General features: G+C 43.1%; 1 protein-coding gene across 1 annotated transcript in view; it reads right to left on the bottom strand.

Annotated features, from left to right (window-relative positions):
* LONP2 (lon peptidase 2, peroxisomal) overlaps nt 1-15,480 on the bottom strand; it is an 885,840-nt gene that overhangs the window by 762,314 nt on the left and 108,046 nt on the right. Inside the window, exon 4 of the mRNA XM_069217806.1 lies at nt 6,787-6,909. Coding sequence (XP_069073907.1) covers nt 6,787-6,909 — 123 coding nt within the window. The remainder of the gene's footprint in view (nt 1-6,786; nt 6,910-15,480) is intronic.

Below are 15,480 nucleotides of genomic sequence, written 5' to 3'. Positions count from 1 at the left end.
AAGAGTAACAGACTGCCCCATATGGAAAGGAGTGACAATCTTAGGAAGGAAAGTTGCCCTGGTTCTCAGCACCACTTAGTCAACATAGAATGACATAAAGCGAGGTTTGACACTAACAGCCTGAAGCTCACTCACACGCCTAGCAGGCATAATAGCAACAAGGATAACGGTCTTTAAGACCAACAACCTTAAAGAACAAGAATGCATGGGTTCAAACAGTAAACCCATTAAAAAAGTAAAAAACAGATTTACATCCCACTGAGGCATGAAAAACGGAGTGGGAGGAAATTTATTAGTTAGGCCTTTCAAGAACCTAACAACTATAGGTGATTTGAACAAGGAAGGTTGATCAGGAAGGCACAGAAAGGCCAACAGCGCCGACAGTTAGCCCTTGACAGTCGCAACTCACAACCCTTCTGTGCTAAAGTAAAGGCAAATCAGAAAATCAGACAAATGGGCTTTTAAATGGATCAATTTGTCTCTCTTCACACCAATCAACAAATTTCGCCCATCTGCCGGTATAGACTGTCTTGGTGGAGTGTCGCCTGGCCAGTAACATAACATCCACCACTTCTGGCAGGAGAGAAAAGGAACTCAGATTGCCCGTTCAATCTCCAGTCATGTATGTGCAGTCTCTGGAGGTGGGGGTGTAGAACCTGCCCCTGCGACTGCAAGTGGAGATCTACCCTGAGAGGGAGATGGAGCGGAGGGCACCGTGAGATTTGGAGAAGGTCTGTGTACCACATCCTTGTCTGCCAATCTGGAGCGATTAAAATGACTTGAGCCTGATCTTGGCGAATCTTCCTCAGAACCTGAGGAATCAAGAGTATGGTGGGAAACGCGTAAAGTAACTGGCCACACCAAGACATCTGAAACGCATCCCCCAACGCTTCTTGCACCAGATAATGGAGGCTACAGAACGACAGGCAGTGCGCGTTGTCCTGAGTGGTAAATAGGTCTATCCGTGGAAAACCCCACACCCTGAAGATGTGAAGAACCAGATCCAGATGGAGACGCCATTCGTGGTTGGCCGAGAAATGCTGACTGAGACTGTCCGCACGTACGTTGAGATCTCGATCCAGATGGTTTGCTACTATGCAAATCCGATGGTCCTGTGCCCAGGGCCAGAGCCGCCGAGCCTCTCTGCAGAGAAGGTACGACCCTACTCCTCCCTGCTTGTTGATGTACCACATCACGGTAGTGTTGTCAGTCAAGACCTGAACTGACTGATGGGATAGGAGGAAGGCCTTGAGAGGCAGACGTATCGCCCGTAATTCTAACAGACTGATGTGAAAAGTCTGTTTCACTGAAGACCAAGGACCTTTGAACTCCAAGTCCCCCAGATGAGCACCCCACTCTATAGTGGAAGCATCCGTTATGACCGTGGCCACTGGAGGTGGTACAGCAAACGGTCTTCCTTGGGAAAGGTTGCCGTCCAGAGCCCACCATCGTAGATCCGCTGCAGCATCCCTGGAGATCATTATCAACTCTTCAAGATCCCCTTTGTGTTGAAACCACTGCTTGCGGAGGCAGCACTGGAGAGCCTTTATGTGCCAACGTGCATGAGTGACCAACAGAATGCAAGAAGCGAACAGACCGAGCAGATGTAGGACCTTGAGGACTGGAACAATCGCTCCTTTTTTTAAACATTGGAATCAACGCCTGAATGTCCTGGATCCGCTGAGGCGGATGATAGGCCTGATTCAATGTTGTATTTAGTACTGCCCCTATGAACAGGAGACGTTGAGAGGGCTCCAGGTGAGACTTGGGCATGTTTACCATAAATCCCAGACTGAACAACAATTGCATTGTCATATGCAGGTGATGCAGCACAAGCTCCGGAGTCTTGGCTTTGATTAGTCAATCGTCCAGGTAAGAGAATACCGATATTCCCTTCCTTCTGAGATTTGCTGCAACCACCGCCATCACCTTCGTAAAGACTTGAGGTGCGGAAGTAAGACCAAAAGGAAGGACCACAAACTGGTAATGTTGTGACCCCACCACAAACCGGAGATACCTCCTGTGTGACTTGAGAATGGCGATATGAAAGTAAGCATCCTGAAGTCTACCGACACCATCCAATCCTCTTTGTTCAACGCAGAAGCGCCTGCGCTAGAGTCAGCATCTTGAATTTCTGCTGTTTGAGGAACCAATTCAAAATCCTCAGATCCAGGATAAGTCTCAATCGACCATCCTGCTTGGGAATCAAGAAATATCTCGAATAGCATCCCTGACCCTTTTCCTGCTCTGGAACCAACTCCACTGCGCCTTTTGATAAAAGGACTTGAACCTCCTGCTGAAGCAACAGGAGATGATCCTCTAAATAAAATGAAGGACGGGGAGGGATTGGAGGGGGAAACTCCCGAAAGAGAAGGGCATACCCTTTCCCCATAATATTCAGTACCCAGAAGACAGATGTGACTAACTCCCACTCGTGGAGAAATGAAATAACCTTCCCCCTACGGGAGAACCATGACTTAAAATGGATAGAAAACTAGGGCTGCTTTCCTTGTTGTGCTCCCGCAGAGGAAGAAGATGAGGCAGGGTGCTGCTGGGTGGCTCCTCGCGTCCTAACCCTCCCCGCCCTCTAAAGGACCTATATGGAAGGTTGGCAGACCGTTGAGTCGTGGACTGAGGTCTTCCAAGATAAGCGGCTCCTCCGCCAAACCCCTTAAACCTCCAAAAGGACCTGAAAAGGTAGAAGTGGAAGCTTGCAGTCCCAAAGACTTCACTGTGGCCCTACTATCTTTAAAGCGCTCTAAGGCAGAGTCCGCTTTGGCCCCAAACAACTTTTCTCAGTCGAAAGGAAGGTTTAATAAAGTTGCCTGGACATCTGTTGAAAACCCAGACGACCTCAGCCACGCATGTCTTCTGGTGGCGACTGAAGTACCCATCGCCCTGGCCACTGAGTCTGTAGTATCCAGACCAGACTGGATGATCTGTTTGGCTGCAGCTTGGGTATCCGACAGGAGCTCATTGAACTGCCCCTGCATATCCTGTGGCAAGTTAGGCACTACAGCTCTAGTCGTGACCATAAGGGCGTGCACATATCTACCCAACACACAGGTGCCATTGACCGATTTTAGGGCTATACTGCAGGATGAGAAAGTCTTCTTAGCCGTCTACTCCAGACTCTTGCACTCCCTGTCAGGTAGAGAAACAGGAAAGGAGCCTGGTGCACAACGAGCCGAACAAGAAGCCTGGACCACCAAGCTCTCCGGACTCGGATGCTGTGACAAAAATCCTGGATCCCCCGGAGCAACCCTGTACCTTCTTGAAACAGTTCTGGACACAGCTAGTGATGTAACCGGCTTTCTCCAGACCTCTAAGATAGGCTCCGTAAGAGCATCATTGAATGGGAGCAAGGTCTCCGCTGAAGTAAAAGCAGGATGTAAGACTTCAGTCAAAATGTTTGATTTAACTTCAGCAGCTGGCAATGGAAGGTCCAAAAAATCTGCAGCTTTCTTGATAACAGAATAGAAGGAAGCCGCCTCTTCCGTAAACTCCCTGGGGATCAAAGATCCTACTCAAGGGAAGTGTCCAGCCCACTAGCTGAGTCTAGGCCCTGAAATTCTCCCAAGAGTTCGGCAATCTCTCCTTCCTCCAACAGCTGTCTCTCGTACTCTTGCTCTTCCAAGAGCCTCAGTGCTCTCCTCCGTGACCTCAACCTGGCCTCCAACCTCGGCACTGACATGGAGTTAGCTGACGTCGACAACGCTGGCTTCAAAACTGATGGGCGTGGACCGGGAGAAGAAGGAGATGCACTTCGTCCTGACCGGGATTCATTAGGCGCCGGAGTTGACTCCATCTGTGCCGTCGACATATGAGGTGCTGTAATCTGCGCCGTAGGCCTACGAGGCGATGTCATCGGTGCCAAACCGGCACCCTCAGCCTGATAAAAAGGCACGAACGGAGCCTACTTGTATGGAGTTGGAGAGCCCAAGCACAATGCCAAAGGACCCGTGGGACCAGCCGGTGCACCAGCAGGGGTCATAGCCTTATTGAAGATATTGAACATGGCATTCAGAAATACCGCCGGATCCGCTCCCGGAGTTGGGAAGGCAGGAAACCTTGGATCTTCATGCGGTGCCTGGGTCGGATCCGGAACCTGTGCCACTGACTCTTGAACCCCAGGCGAAAAGTGAGGACTTGCTGGGGACTCAACCACCTCGATGAGCGATGGGGCCGGCGAAGCCTAAGGACTTTGAGGCTGGGGAGTTACAGTGGGACTACTCTCCCACACAGTACGATGCCGTCTAGATGGAGACTGAGATCGAGACCGACCTCTAGAAGAACGACGTCTATAGTCGTGTCGGCGCTGCTTCCTATGTGACTTATGGGATGACAAGTCTCTAGTCTTAGACCTTCGATGACTTCTGTGCCCTTTCTTCGCCTTAGCTGAAAAGAGTTTAGCCTCTCTTTACTTAAGCGCCTTCGGATTCATCCTTTGGCAGGACACGCACTCTTCTACATCGTGGTCCGATCTGAGACACCCTAAGCAATCCTCGAAAGGGTCCGTGACAGACATATACGACCCCTGCACTCACAACAATGTTTAAACCCTGACTTTTTAGGAGGAGACATTGTAACACGTACAATAAGACACCTTCAAAACAGTAGCTTCCCGAGAGCTAGGAGAAAACCGTTAGTGTCAAAGGCACAGAAAAAAGGGACCCGACGTTAGCACGCTGGCGAGGACTTCTTATTGCCACAATGACGTCAGATGGAGTCGCGTGTGGAGCCGTGCAATTGTGACATCCTCATCGACGTGAAGAGCTGGGAAGAAAGTTTCCGTTGAATGCTGGCGCATCGGGAGAATTCATAATGTGAGAAATCCACAGGTAGTTGTATCCATCAGAAGTATGTACTTATGTTTAAAGTTCACGTAAAAAAAACATAGGAACGCCAGGAAACTAAAACATGTATAACAACAACAACGTCCACAAGAGGTTTGTTGCCGCATAATACTATCTCATGGAAACATTTCATTAGGTGTATGAAATGTGAATACACTTCCCCGCCAAAAATATTCACATTGGAAAATAGAAAGTGCTCAGTGTTAAGGTAGAACACTTGGTGCCAATACTACAAAGAATGAGGTGCTCAGTGTGCAATTATAGAAAAAGAGAAAGAATGGGGACAGGCTCCGTAATAAGTACCAAAGTAGCTTGGTTTTACTCCATATTTATATTCTTTTCACATATACTCTGCATTTATTTATTTGGCTGCCTTTGTGGCCACAATAGTTAACAGTATTTCAACCCAAAAAAGTGATGATAAGGTCTTCATCCGGACAAGCAAAATTAGGTCTGAGCGCAGAGAATATCTTCGAATAAAAAGGAGAGTCCAAAAAAATGTAATAACGCGGAGGAGATCGCAATTCTGCACAGGACATACCGCCAAAGTGACGTAAAGAAAATGGCAGAAAGAGTAGTCAACTGGTGAAATTATGTTTACACACAGAAGGGGGAATCAGTTAAAGGTAACCCCACAAATGCATCATCTCAAGCACACTAAATAAGTCACAGCGATATACTTCTTGTGGACATGGTTTTTGTTTATAAATATACACCCATGTTCTACTTAGGGTTCACGGGGCTGCTCCCATAAACGCTTTTTATATGAATGTAAAACAAGCAATGGGTAATGAGAGAATAAACATAGGTAAAATGCTTATAAACTAGCTTAGCAAAATGAAACCGCCTTCAGTTCTCTCCTCAAAAGTGTGTGGAATGACACAGCAGGAAGAGTTTAAGGTAAATTATTCCAGACTTGTGGCCCAAGAAAGCAAAACCTTAGTCTCTGCAGTGTCAGTCTGAACATTATAAATATGGGGCAAGGACTACACGATGGACCAGAGCCAAACAGCAAACAAGGATTGGGCAAGTAGTCGATACGAGGAAAAGAAAAACAGCACACTTTCAAACTGAGCCTGATGAATCATGCAGAGTTATGTTGAAATATGTTGGGTGTTAACTCTCTGATGTCCCATTATGAAGGTGAACGTGCCCAAGCATTACCAGGTGTAATATTGTGATGCAACGAAGTTAACTAGTAATAGCTATTGGTCTTCACCTGCGATCTGCACCTTGCCTTTTACGCTTACTATCCCAGGCTCTTGTTTCAAAGATCGTGAGGGCAGCAGCAGAATGAGAAATGGCTCTTGCTATCATGTTTACTTTCCATAATTCACAAACATTGTCCCATAACCCACCCACAAGCGAAAAACAGGTAGCTGAAGGGAGATGAGCAGGTTCAGAGGTCAGTCCTGTGATGTCACGGATACTAGAAAGATACGTGATGACTTCTGCTACCCCTAATAACTTGGTGAATCAAAGCGTTGGCTTGCCCTTTAAGGACACAAATAAAAAAAAAATCTGAACTGCTCCCCTTTTGCAACTTTACACATATGCAACTTTGTGAAACGAACGTAAAAAAAAAAAAAAAAGAAAACTTTCTACTGATTACAAACATCTAATAGCATGCTGGGCTGTGCAGCTTACTAATTACAGCAATGTCAGTATATCACCCCCTCTACGACCAAGATAAGGCTTACTAGTTTCTGGGACCAAAACCTAAACAAATCTACATAATCACTTCCGGATCTTACTCTCTTTTTTATTATAAATCTCAGCTTTTCCTTCTTCCGCTATTTAGAGACAGAAACAAGCCACTCCTGTGACAAGGGCCGTGACCTTCAGGATGAGAATGAAACAGAAAAAACAGAAACAGAAACAGAATTACAGTTTTGGGTGTGAATCAATGTTACATTAATACTTATCATACCGTTTTGTCATCATCCTGGTTTGATTTTCTGGTTTTTTGAAGCAGCCTCAGACCTTCAATTTGCCTCACAAGAAGTGGGATAGTCATCTTGAAACGCTCTTCTAGACCAACAGCATCTAAAATCTTAAAACAGAAAATAGCTGATACACAATATTTTTCAGTTCTACCAACATACATTGGAAGTGAACACCTAGTAAGCATTCCGAATTTTGCAAAAAACAAGGAACATCATATAATTGTAGATTCACACCTCAAGACCTTCCCTTAAAATTTACCAACTGAATAGATTTATTTATAATTATGTCCCCTAATAATATGCAAAACGTCAATGCACGTGTTCAGAGGTCGCCAGTCTCCAGGTACAAGGATAAGAGAATTTTTAATAGCAAGATGCAGTGGTAATCAGGAAGAGCTTCACCAAGGACCAGGTTGTTAACCAGCCTCCAATAACTAACCCACTTAAAGCCCTTCCCCTCTACAATCCCACTCATGCTGAAGGACAGACAGATTCCACTCAATAGTCCATGCATAATCCTAACCTCAAAAACACGGTACAGGAAATGTGCATCTGTACATTCCTTCCCACTTTTTTCTACATGGAGAATTTTATTTTCATGGAGAGAAATCCTTCCCTGCCAGAAGAAATGGAGTGTTTTGAAAAGTTTCCATAATAACAGAACTTACACCAACTCTTTTTAGGTGCATGTTTAAGAAGTGGAGCTAGGATGGGAAAATATTACAAATGTTTGAGTAACATTGCCAAAGTAATAACTTTGTGAGTGATCCCAGAGTTAAAATAACACTTCTATGGGAATATGCATACTCCCTTTCCTGGGAATCATGCAAGAAAACACCAAGTACAGCTACCTGGAAGTTGTTCCAACACTAGTAGGTTGCTAACACCCTGACTGCCCCCCATCCCTGCTGTGCACCACCTTCTACTCAAGCCAGTCTGCGTCTACCTACAAATTGTGATTGTGTGTAGAAGAGACTGGATGCATATTTTTACTTTTTGTGTGCACGCACAGACACAGAGACAAAAAACTAAGGGGCAAGATTAGCAAGCTAACCAACGAGAGCAGGCAGGTGTGGGCAGGAGCACTACAAGGTACCACAGACGACAGGGGGCAGATGGGAAGGGGCAGGGACAGAGGCACCAAGCTGGCAATTGAGAGCAGGCCAGCATAGATGACAGCAGCAATGTGACGACAGAGGACAGGTAGGAGGTGACGGGGCATACATGCTGAGAACTAGTGACAGGGGTGAAATGGGAGAACAGTATCAGCAAAGAGGCCAGCGAAGGAAGGCACAACTGACATTAACAGTACAAAATATCACATTCTATTTTTTTGGACCTCACATGATTTACTGCTGTACTCCTGCACAGCCAATGAGTAAGTGCTGCATCACTCCTCCCACTGGACCTTTTCTGGGTATCACAAAAGTACAGTGGAACTTGAATCTTTAAGACAACAAAAGTTGTGTTCCCTATGAAGGGGTGCTTGTATTTCAGCTTTGAGCCTTAAGGTTTCTTCACAGGCCCAAATATGGAAGATGTCTTGAAGCTTATACAGATATTTCTGCATTTATGGTTCGTGGTACTGTAGTACCTATGACTGAAAGAGAAACACTACCTCATTGGGTAATGTCATTAGTTTGATGTGTTACCAGGAAATTCCCACGCTCTTACTTTTACTAAGGAGTGGCACTTCTGAGCATGCACACACTCTACAGTTGCTGCAGTTTTTTTGTATTGCAAAATCTGAATTTGTGCCAAAAACAAACAATGGCATCTGGAGGAGAACAAAAGAGAACACATTCAGCAGAAAAAGAGAAGCAGCAGGAGGACTCGCAGACGAAATCCCATTTAGTCATCTGGGACTTCCTCAAACTTCCACCAAGAGGAAAGAAATGTCTCGGCCAATATAGACATCTTCAACCTGTACGATCACCAATTTTCCAGAGATACTGGGAAAAAATATTGTTCTGATACCTCTCGGATGTAGAAACGTCTGAAGGCATGGCACACCAGGCAGCTAAATGCTGTGAAACGAAAGCGCCAATAGGACGAAGGAGCTTCCACTGCATAGTGTACAGCCAGGCGACACGGCTCCTGTTGCACTGCAGCCGACCTGACCAACAATTTGAACCGCCTCTACAGTACAATTGCATGTACTGTGGTAGATTTGTCTTTGCTAGTCCAAGACCACCTCCTTACTGCTCACCAGCAAGTGTGTAAAAAATATTTGTTTCTTCAATGTTTCGGATCCAAGCTTTGAAGTTCTTTTTTACCTTGGTTTTAGTTCACTAAGAAAATATGAAATAAAACATTTTTAAAAAGTTCCTCTTAAAACTACCATTTCTGGACAAACGATACCAAACTGTTTGTGTTGTTTGTTTATTAATGTTAATTTAAGGATTGGCCAACCCAAAGGTTGTGCTCAGCCTCAGGGTGGCAATGTCCTGTGCCCCTCCCCCAATTCAACTACGCACAGCAAGCGCAAGGTTGGCTGCATGGCTTGGGACACCCAGCCTGCAGTACAAAAAAGGCCAGGGGACAAACAGCTGCCTCGACTAATCAGAGTTACAAATAAACAGGGTAGCCCAATATTCCCCAGAGAACTGGGTAATATAATACGATTGATTCAAGCCCAGTGGGAGTTGATGTATCGGTGGTGAAATGGCATCATCCTTTCTTTATACTGGAGTAACTGACTAGCGTTGAATGTGCCGGATGAAAAGAATTAAGCAGTGCTGTTCCAGGAAGTTGATGCTGAAAGCAAAAATTATTGTAATTTAATCTACTTTGACACATTGTCCTGAGGCTGGTCTCATGGACAGTTTCAGCCTTGGGAGACTAAAACGTGGCACTTATCCTCTCCATGACACAATTCTTCGCACAAGCTGCTGGAGTCCCTTAGGAGTGATTTCTGATTGGTTGAAAGACTGGATATAGGACTCAAACCTTTTGTGGTTGGGGTGTCAGGAGGGTTGGTGCTCTCCTTCTGTCCCTTGGATGTAAAGGGATTGTGGACTAGAGGGGTCACCAGTGCATTTGTATAAAAAATAAAAAAATCTCTTTGTTGCTTTGCTATATTGATGGATATATTATTAGTGAATATATAAACATTCTTCATTTTCCCAGAAACAAATTACATGTTGTTTGAAGATTTATTCATTTATGGAATTTGATCTATGGTTAATTACAACATTAATAGTATTTAATATCGCTGAAATATCTGTATGCAAATGATTCCTCCATGAACATTGTGTGCTTTACAATTTACTAATCAGCGGCCACTATTTATTTTAAATCACAGTACCGCAAGACTAACTAGTTATCACTATATGTTTTAACTAATTAATGACTACCGCAGACACCTCTTTAAATGCACATTTCTGAAAAATTGATGAATGGATTTACACCAAATAAGGAAAAGCACACTTTCTGAGTCAAGTTCTACATTTTTGCCAAATTTGGTGTAAATCCATTCAGTCATGTTTATTTTATCTAGCTATACATCTATACCTATACATGTGTTTTCACTGATTAACCTACAGTTAAAATTGAGTCATGGCTCTGGCTCAAATGTGAAAAACCACACTGAAATTTACCAGCTATGGTTCCCAAAGCACAAGACACATGCCATAACTTGCAAAAATCACCAGGTTTTTTTTTTTTGCTCTTTCCTTTGTTTATGGACGTTTTCAAATTACTGTTCTGAACATGGCGGGTGGCACAAGTTATGCAGGGTATGGTGTCAATTGCAAACATTAACTGGGGAATTTTAGTGGTTTGCTGAGTTTGAACTCACAACCAAAACTCACTTTCTAGCAGTGTTTTTTCCAACGAATGTCATTGTTCTTTTTATGATGTACTTATTTTCGACCCCTGCTATGCACAGTCTTTGGAGGTACAAAGGAAAAGCTACCCGCAGGGACTAGCCTGTGATCAGGCCCTACACCTGAATGCCCTTCTGTCCAACCCACTCTGCGCGTGACCCAAGCTTATGTTTATATCGCTTAGCCGCAGAACCTGGTCTACATCCAGGCACTGCACCAAACCATCCTTGCTCGCCCACATGGTCTTTGGTTCTGCTCAGCGGTGTTTGGCTGTGGACCTGTCTGCCCGCCAGGCCTGGCAGGCAATTCACCATGGTTGGTCTAAAATCACACAACAGGCATTCAAATCATTTCCTCGACAGCGCTTCTACTTAGGGTCATCCTTGACCAAGGCTGGGTGGCCGTGGTTGTCCTTCTTGAGATGCTAGCAGCCTTCAATAACTCGTTCCTCTTGCACCGACTTGGGGAAGTGGGTATCCATGGTACATCTGGGGCATTGCTGAGGTCCTCTCTGAAGGACCACTCTCAAAGGGTCTTTCTTCCTCCCTTTACATCTTCAGCCAAACCTCTCGTCTGTGGGGTTCCTCTGGGATAATATATATCTTGCTCCCTTGGCCAAATTAGTAGATGCATGGGTCAAACACATTATTTCCTATGCTGATTATACGCAGTTGATGCTATTGCTCAAATAAAAGGAGTTGGCTCATTGGCTGCGTTTAAAGACTGTTTGAGGACAGTTAGTGATTGAATAAATGCGAACTGCCTTAAATTGAATTTGGATAAAACAAAGGTTGTCTTTTCCTGGAGTACTGACCACCCAGACACCGGCAATTGACAGCCATCCAAATTGGGGTCTCTCCACTCTCCTGCCTTGGTGGTAAGAAATGTAGGGGTTACATTTGATTCTGCTCTTTAATTCGAACCCCAGGTTAAAGCAGTGGCTGCCAGCTGCTTCCTCATGCTGGAAACAATTAGGAAAGTGATTCATATGATTCCAGGGGACTGCGGAAAATCTGTAATTCATGCTTTAGTGACATCAAAACTAGTTTATGCTAATAGCCTCTACATGAGCTTACGACATTATCTTCTCCGTTGTTTACAGATAATCAAGAACGCAGTGGGCAGGTTGATCATGAAGATCCCCTTCTTGGATCTCGGTGACAGCCTTGCTAGCGTCTTCACTGGTTACCTAATAGCAGTCCCATTAAATGTAAAGCTCTCTCTTTGCCTTCAGTGCCTGTGAACTGAGAGGCCTGGGTTACCTGAGGAAGCGGCTGCTGCCCTACTGTCAGTTGAGTTCACTCCGCTCTAACGGACAAAGACTTCTTCTTGTGCCCAGGACCTGTTGCGCTAGAAGAGATGGTTGTTCCTTTTCTTACTTGATTTGCAAACTATGGAACTGCTTGTCTTCCTACCTCCATTTTGCTCCTTTTATACAGGTTTTCCGGAAACTCTTGAAAACCTGTGTGTTAACTAGGCATTTGGATGGTATCATAGCCATTATACATGTCAGGGCTGCTAGCACAGAGACGTTTTCTTGGAGACACTGTGCGCTTTATAAGTTTATTGTATTATATTGTAAAAGGAAAAATGTATTACATGACTCACGCAATACCCAAAACTGCATATTAATTCACAAATATATGCAGGCTGGTTGGTAGCAACATTACGGTTGATTCTCCAGCAAGCCCTGAACCCTAAACCCACAATACCCCCACATATGTACATGAAAACTATACATTTATGGGCTGTAGCTATTAAAATTGGGCACACTTGCTTTATCAGCATCATCACAATCATGGGAACAGAAATGTGTTATTACAACAACATTTAAAACCTCTGATATACCACCTTAAAAGTGTGTGGAATTTAATAAAATATCTACTTGTCCATGGAATAGAATGCTTCATACATCTACTTGTCCTGTAACACAATCCACTTGCCCCTTTGGTGTTATGTGGTGAGATGACAAATTATGGCACTGATCTCATTATATAAGAGCTCTGATAATAGCCTCTCTGATTATGCCAGGGCTCATACTATAGTAAGGTTTGAATAATAGCATTTCCCCATAGCCCTCGCACCTTTCCACAGACATATCTGCCTACTGGGAATGGAGTTAGCAGTAAGTTAATAGTTCCAGAGTTGGAGTACCCTTTTGAGTCTGTGCAAACCTACCAATGAGTATGTTTTAGGGGCTTTCACCAGTTCTTCGTTAATCTTTTCCCATACTGAGAATGACTGGGAATTTACTCCTGGACAAGGGCAGAAGTAAAACTTCTTCCAGGTATGGAAAAAAAAGTGGTTGGGGAGAGGAAATGAACTTCTAAACACTCAACAGATTTTCGCATGAGCTAATCTGCTCCAGCATATTGCTTGTGTTAAAATGGAGTTAAAAATATTTTCTACCAGTTTTATTTCCTGGCTTACTTCAGTCAATTCTTCTGAATTTATGAAAGACATAAATCTACAGTAATGCAAGAACATATACCATGGATGCACTTTTTGTGACTTTCTTTAAGAGTATGGCATTTCATTTGGTCTGGCGTTAACTAACATCTTTTGTAATTATTACAATTGTATTGCTCTCTCTTTAGGGCTGCTTCACTGTGACAGCATTTTTCTCTTTCACAATTAGCATATTGACACACAAAGTGTTGATCAGTGCCAACTGTGGTAATGTGTGCTTTTTGAAACCAAAAAATATTTATGCTTTTTTCTGGCAAAGTCTGTTATAATAGTGAGGACTCGGTAGCTCCCACAACAATAAAGTTTTATAAAAACCATGTCAACCATGACACATTGACAAAACCATAAGGCTGGGTACCAATGCCATTATGAATATTTTTGGAAATGCTAACCTGTATCAACACATTTTACTAAATGATACTTCAAAGAAATGGCCACTTATAGTAATTTAGCAAAACGGTTTTTTTTTGTCATAGTTGCATTTTTTGTGAACATTGTATTTTGAAAGCAAAGAATCATCAATCTTGCTTTCAGCTTCTGCAAATATTTGCACCCAATCAGAGAGCATTCCGGGAGTATTATACGCAGCCTCATATTGTCAAACTTTACAAATGTGTTTTACATTTTTGTACTGGAACTGCTGTCAGTAATACAGTCAGAGTCAGTAGTACATTCCCTTAGAGGGCTCACTCTAATAATAAAGGCTCTGCATTAATGAACCACAAATACAAGTTATAACAGCATTAACATATGGACATAAATATTACCTTAACTGCAGACAGTGCTCTTCCCTGATACATAATATGTTACTGTAAACTGGCAGCCAAAGGAGTGTGCTTCAGGGGGTTGGGCCTACTTGTCCCAAGGACAAAATAAACAATAAAACATATTGTCCTTACCCCCGACAATATGTCCTGGGCGTTGTGCTATAGAAATCCCACACCCCTGCATCTTGCAAAGCCTTTTGGTAATAAAAGATAGGAATCTAGTTCTATTTGTCAATGTTAGTAAAGAACTACATGATTCAAATATTGTGGGTGTGAGTATTTTTCTAGGTTCCAGGTACAGTTTCAGTCTCTGATTGGGTGTGGGAGAGACGGAGGGGATAATTATTTTTTCTCCCAGTATAAAAACTCACTAGCCAATCGCACTGTCTAAAACTCTGAAGATGTGATTGACAGGATTAACTTGCAAGTCTAAACACACACACATCTATATATATATATAAATATATATATATATATATATATATATATATATATATATATATATATATATAGAGAGAGAGAGAGAGAGAGAGAGAGAGAGAGTTTTTTTAGATAGATAGATGTTAACTCTTCAAATCCTAATTAGCAACATTTAAAAACACACATATCTCAAAAAAGAATTACTGAAGCTCAATTTCTGAGTAACATTATATGCTCATGCCAAGTCTAGTTTAAACCCATTCAGCGGTTTTTGCTCTTCTGTTCAGTCAAATTTCCTATATGAACTAAAATGAGAAATAATAAACGTTTCTCCCCCACCCACTGCTCTTAGTCTTTTTCCACATGAACAGATCTACATCAAACTTGGCATGCTGAAACTCACTAGGTACAGTGCCACGTTTTGTGAAAATCTGTACACAGGGATAACATTTAAAGGGACATTTTAAAAATGTCTGAGCCATAACTACACAGTGGCGACTGCTACTGACAGTGGAAGATATATTCACTGAAAAAACACAGAGATGTTATAGTTAGGTTCACATTTTACACACACAAAACCACAGAAATTCAGCAGTTATATACTTATCTGAAGAAACTATAACTTGTGCCCTGAGGTAACCATAACTCACACCCCTGCCATGCACAGCTTTCTCATCAATAATTTTACAGCAAATGTTACAGTGATATTATCAATGATGTCATAGAAGATGTAACGAGTGATGTAATATGTGGGGGTAATTAGCAGTGCACGGCGAGGGCGCGAGTTATAGTTACCTTAGGGCATGAGCTACAGTTTCTTCAGATAAGTATAACTATACCTTGAATTTCTATGGCTGTGTGTGTGTAAAATGTGAACATAATTATAGCGTTCCTGTAACCTTTGTTTTTTTCAGTGAATTCCTAAGGATTTTTAATTCTAACTATAAAGTCCCTGTAACCTTTGTTTTTTTAAGTCAATTTCTCTGTTTTTTTTTAAACGTAAAGTAATATTTAATTACCATATGTTAATTCCAACTGCTGCTGCACATGGCCAGAGGCTGTGCGCACTGCGATGTTGGCCGGAGGGCCTGACCTGCAGCCAAGTACCCACATACAACTAACCCACACCGCACACGGCCAAAGACCTTTGGTCTAATGAAAAGGCTCATGCGTCATATCCGCTGCAGATCTAAGA

Source organism: Pleurodeles waltl, chromosome 12, assembly GCF_031143425.1.
Source record: "Pleurodeles waltl isolate 20211129_DDA chromosome 12, aPleWal1.hap1.20221129, whole genome shotgun sequence".
NCBI classification, from domain to species: domain Eukaryota; kingdom Metazoa; phylum Chordata; class Amphibia; order Caudata; family Salamandridae; genus Pleurodeles; species Pleurodeles waltl.
This window is presented reverse-complemented; position numbering and strand designations above follow the sequence as displayed.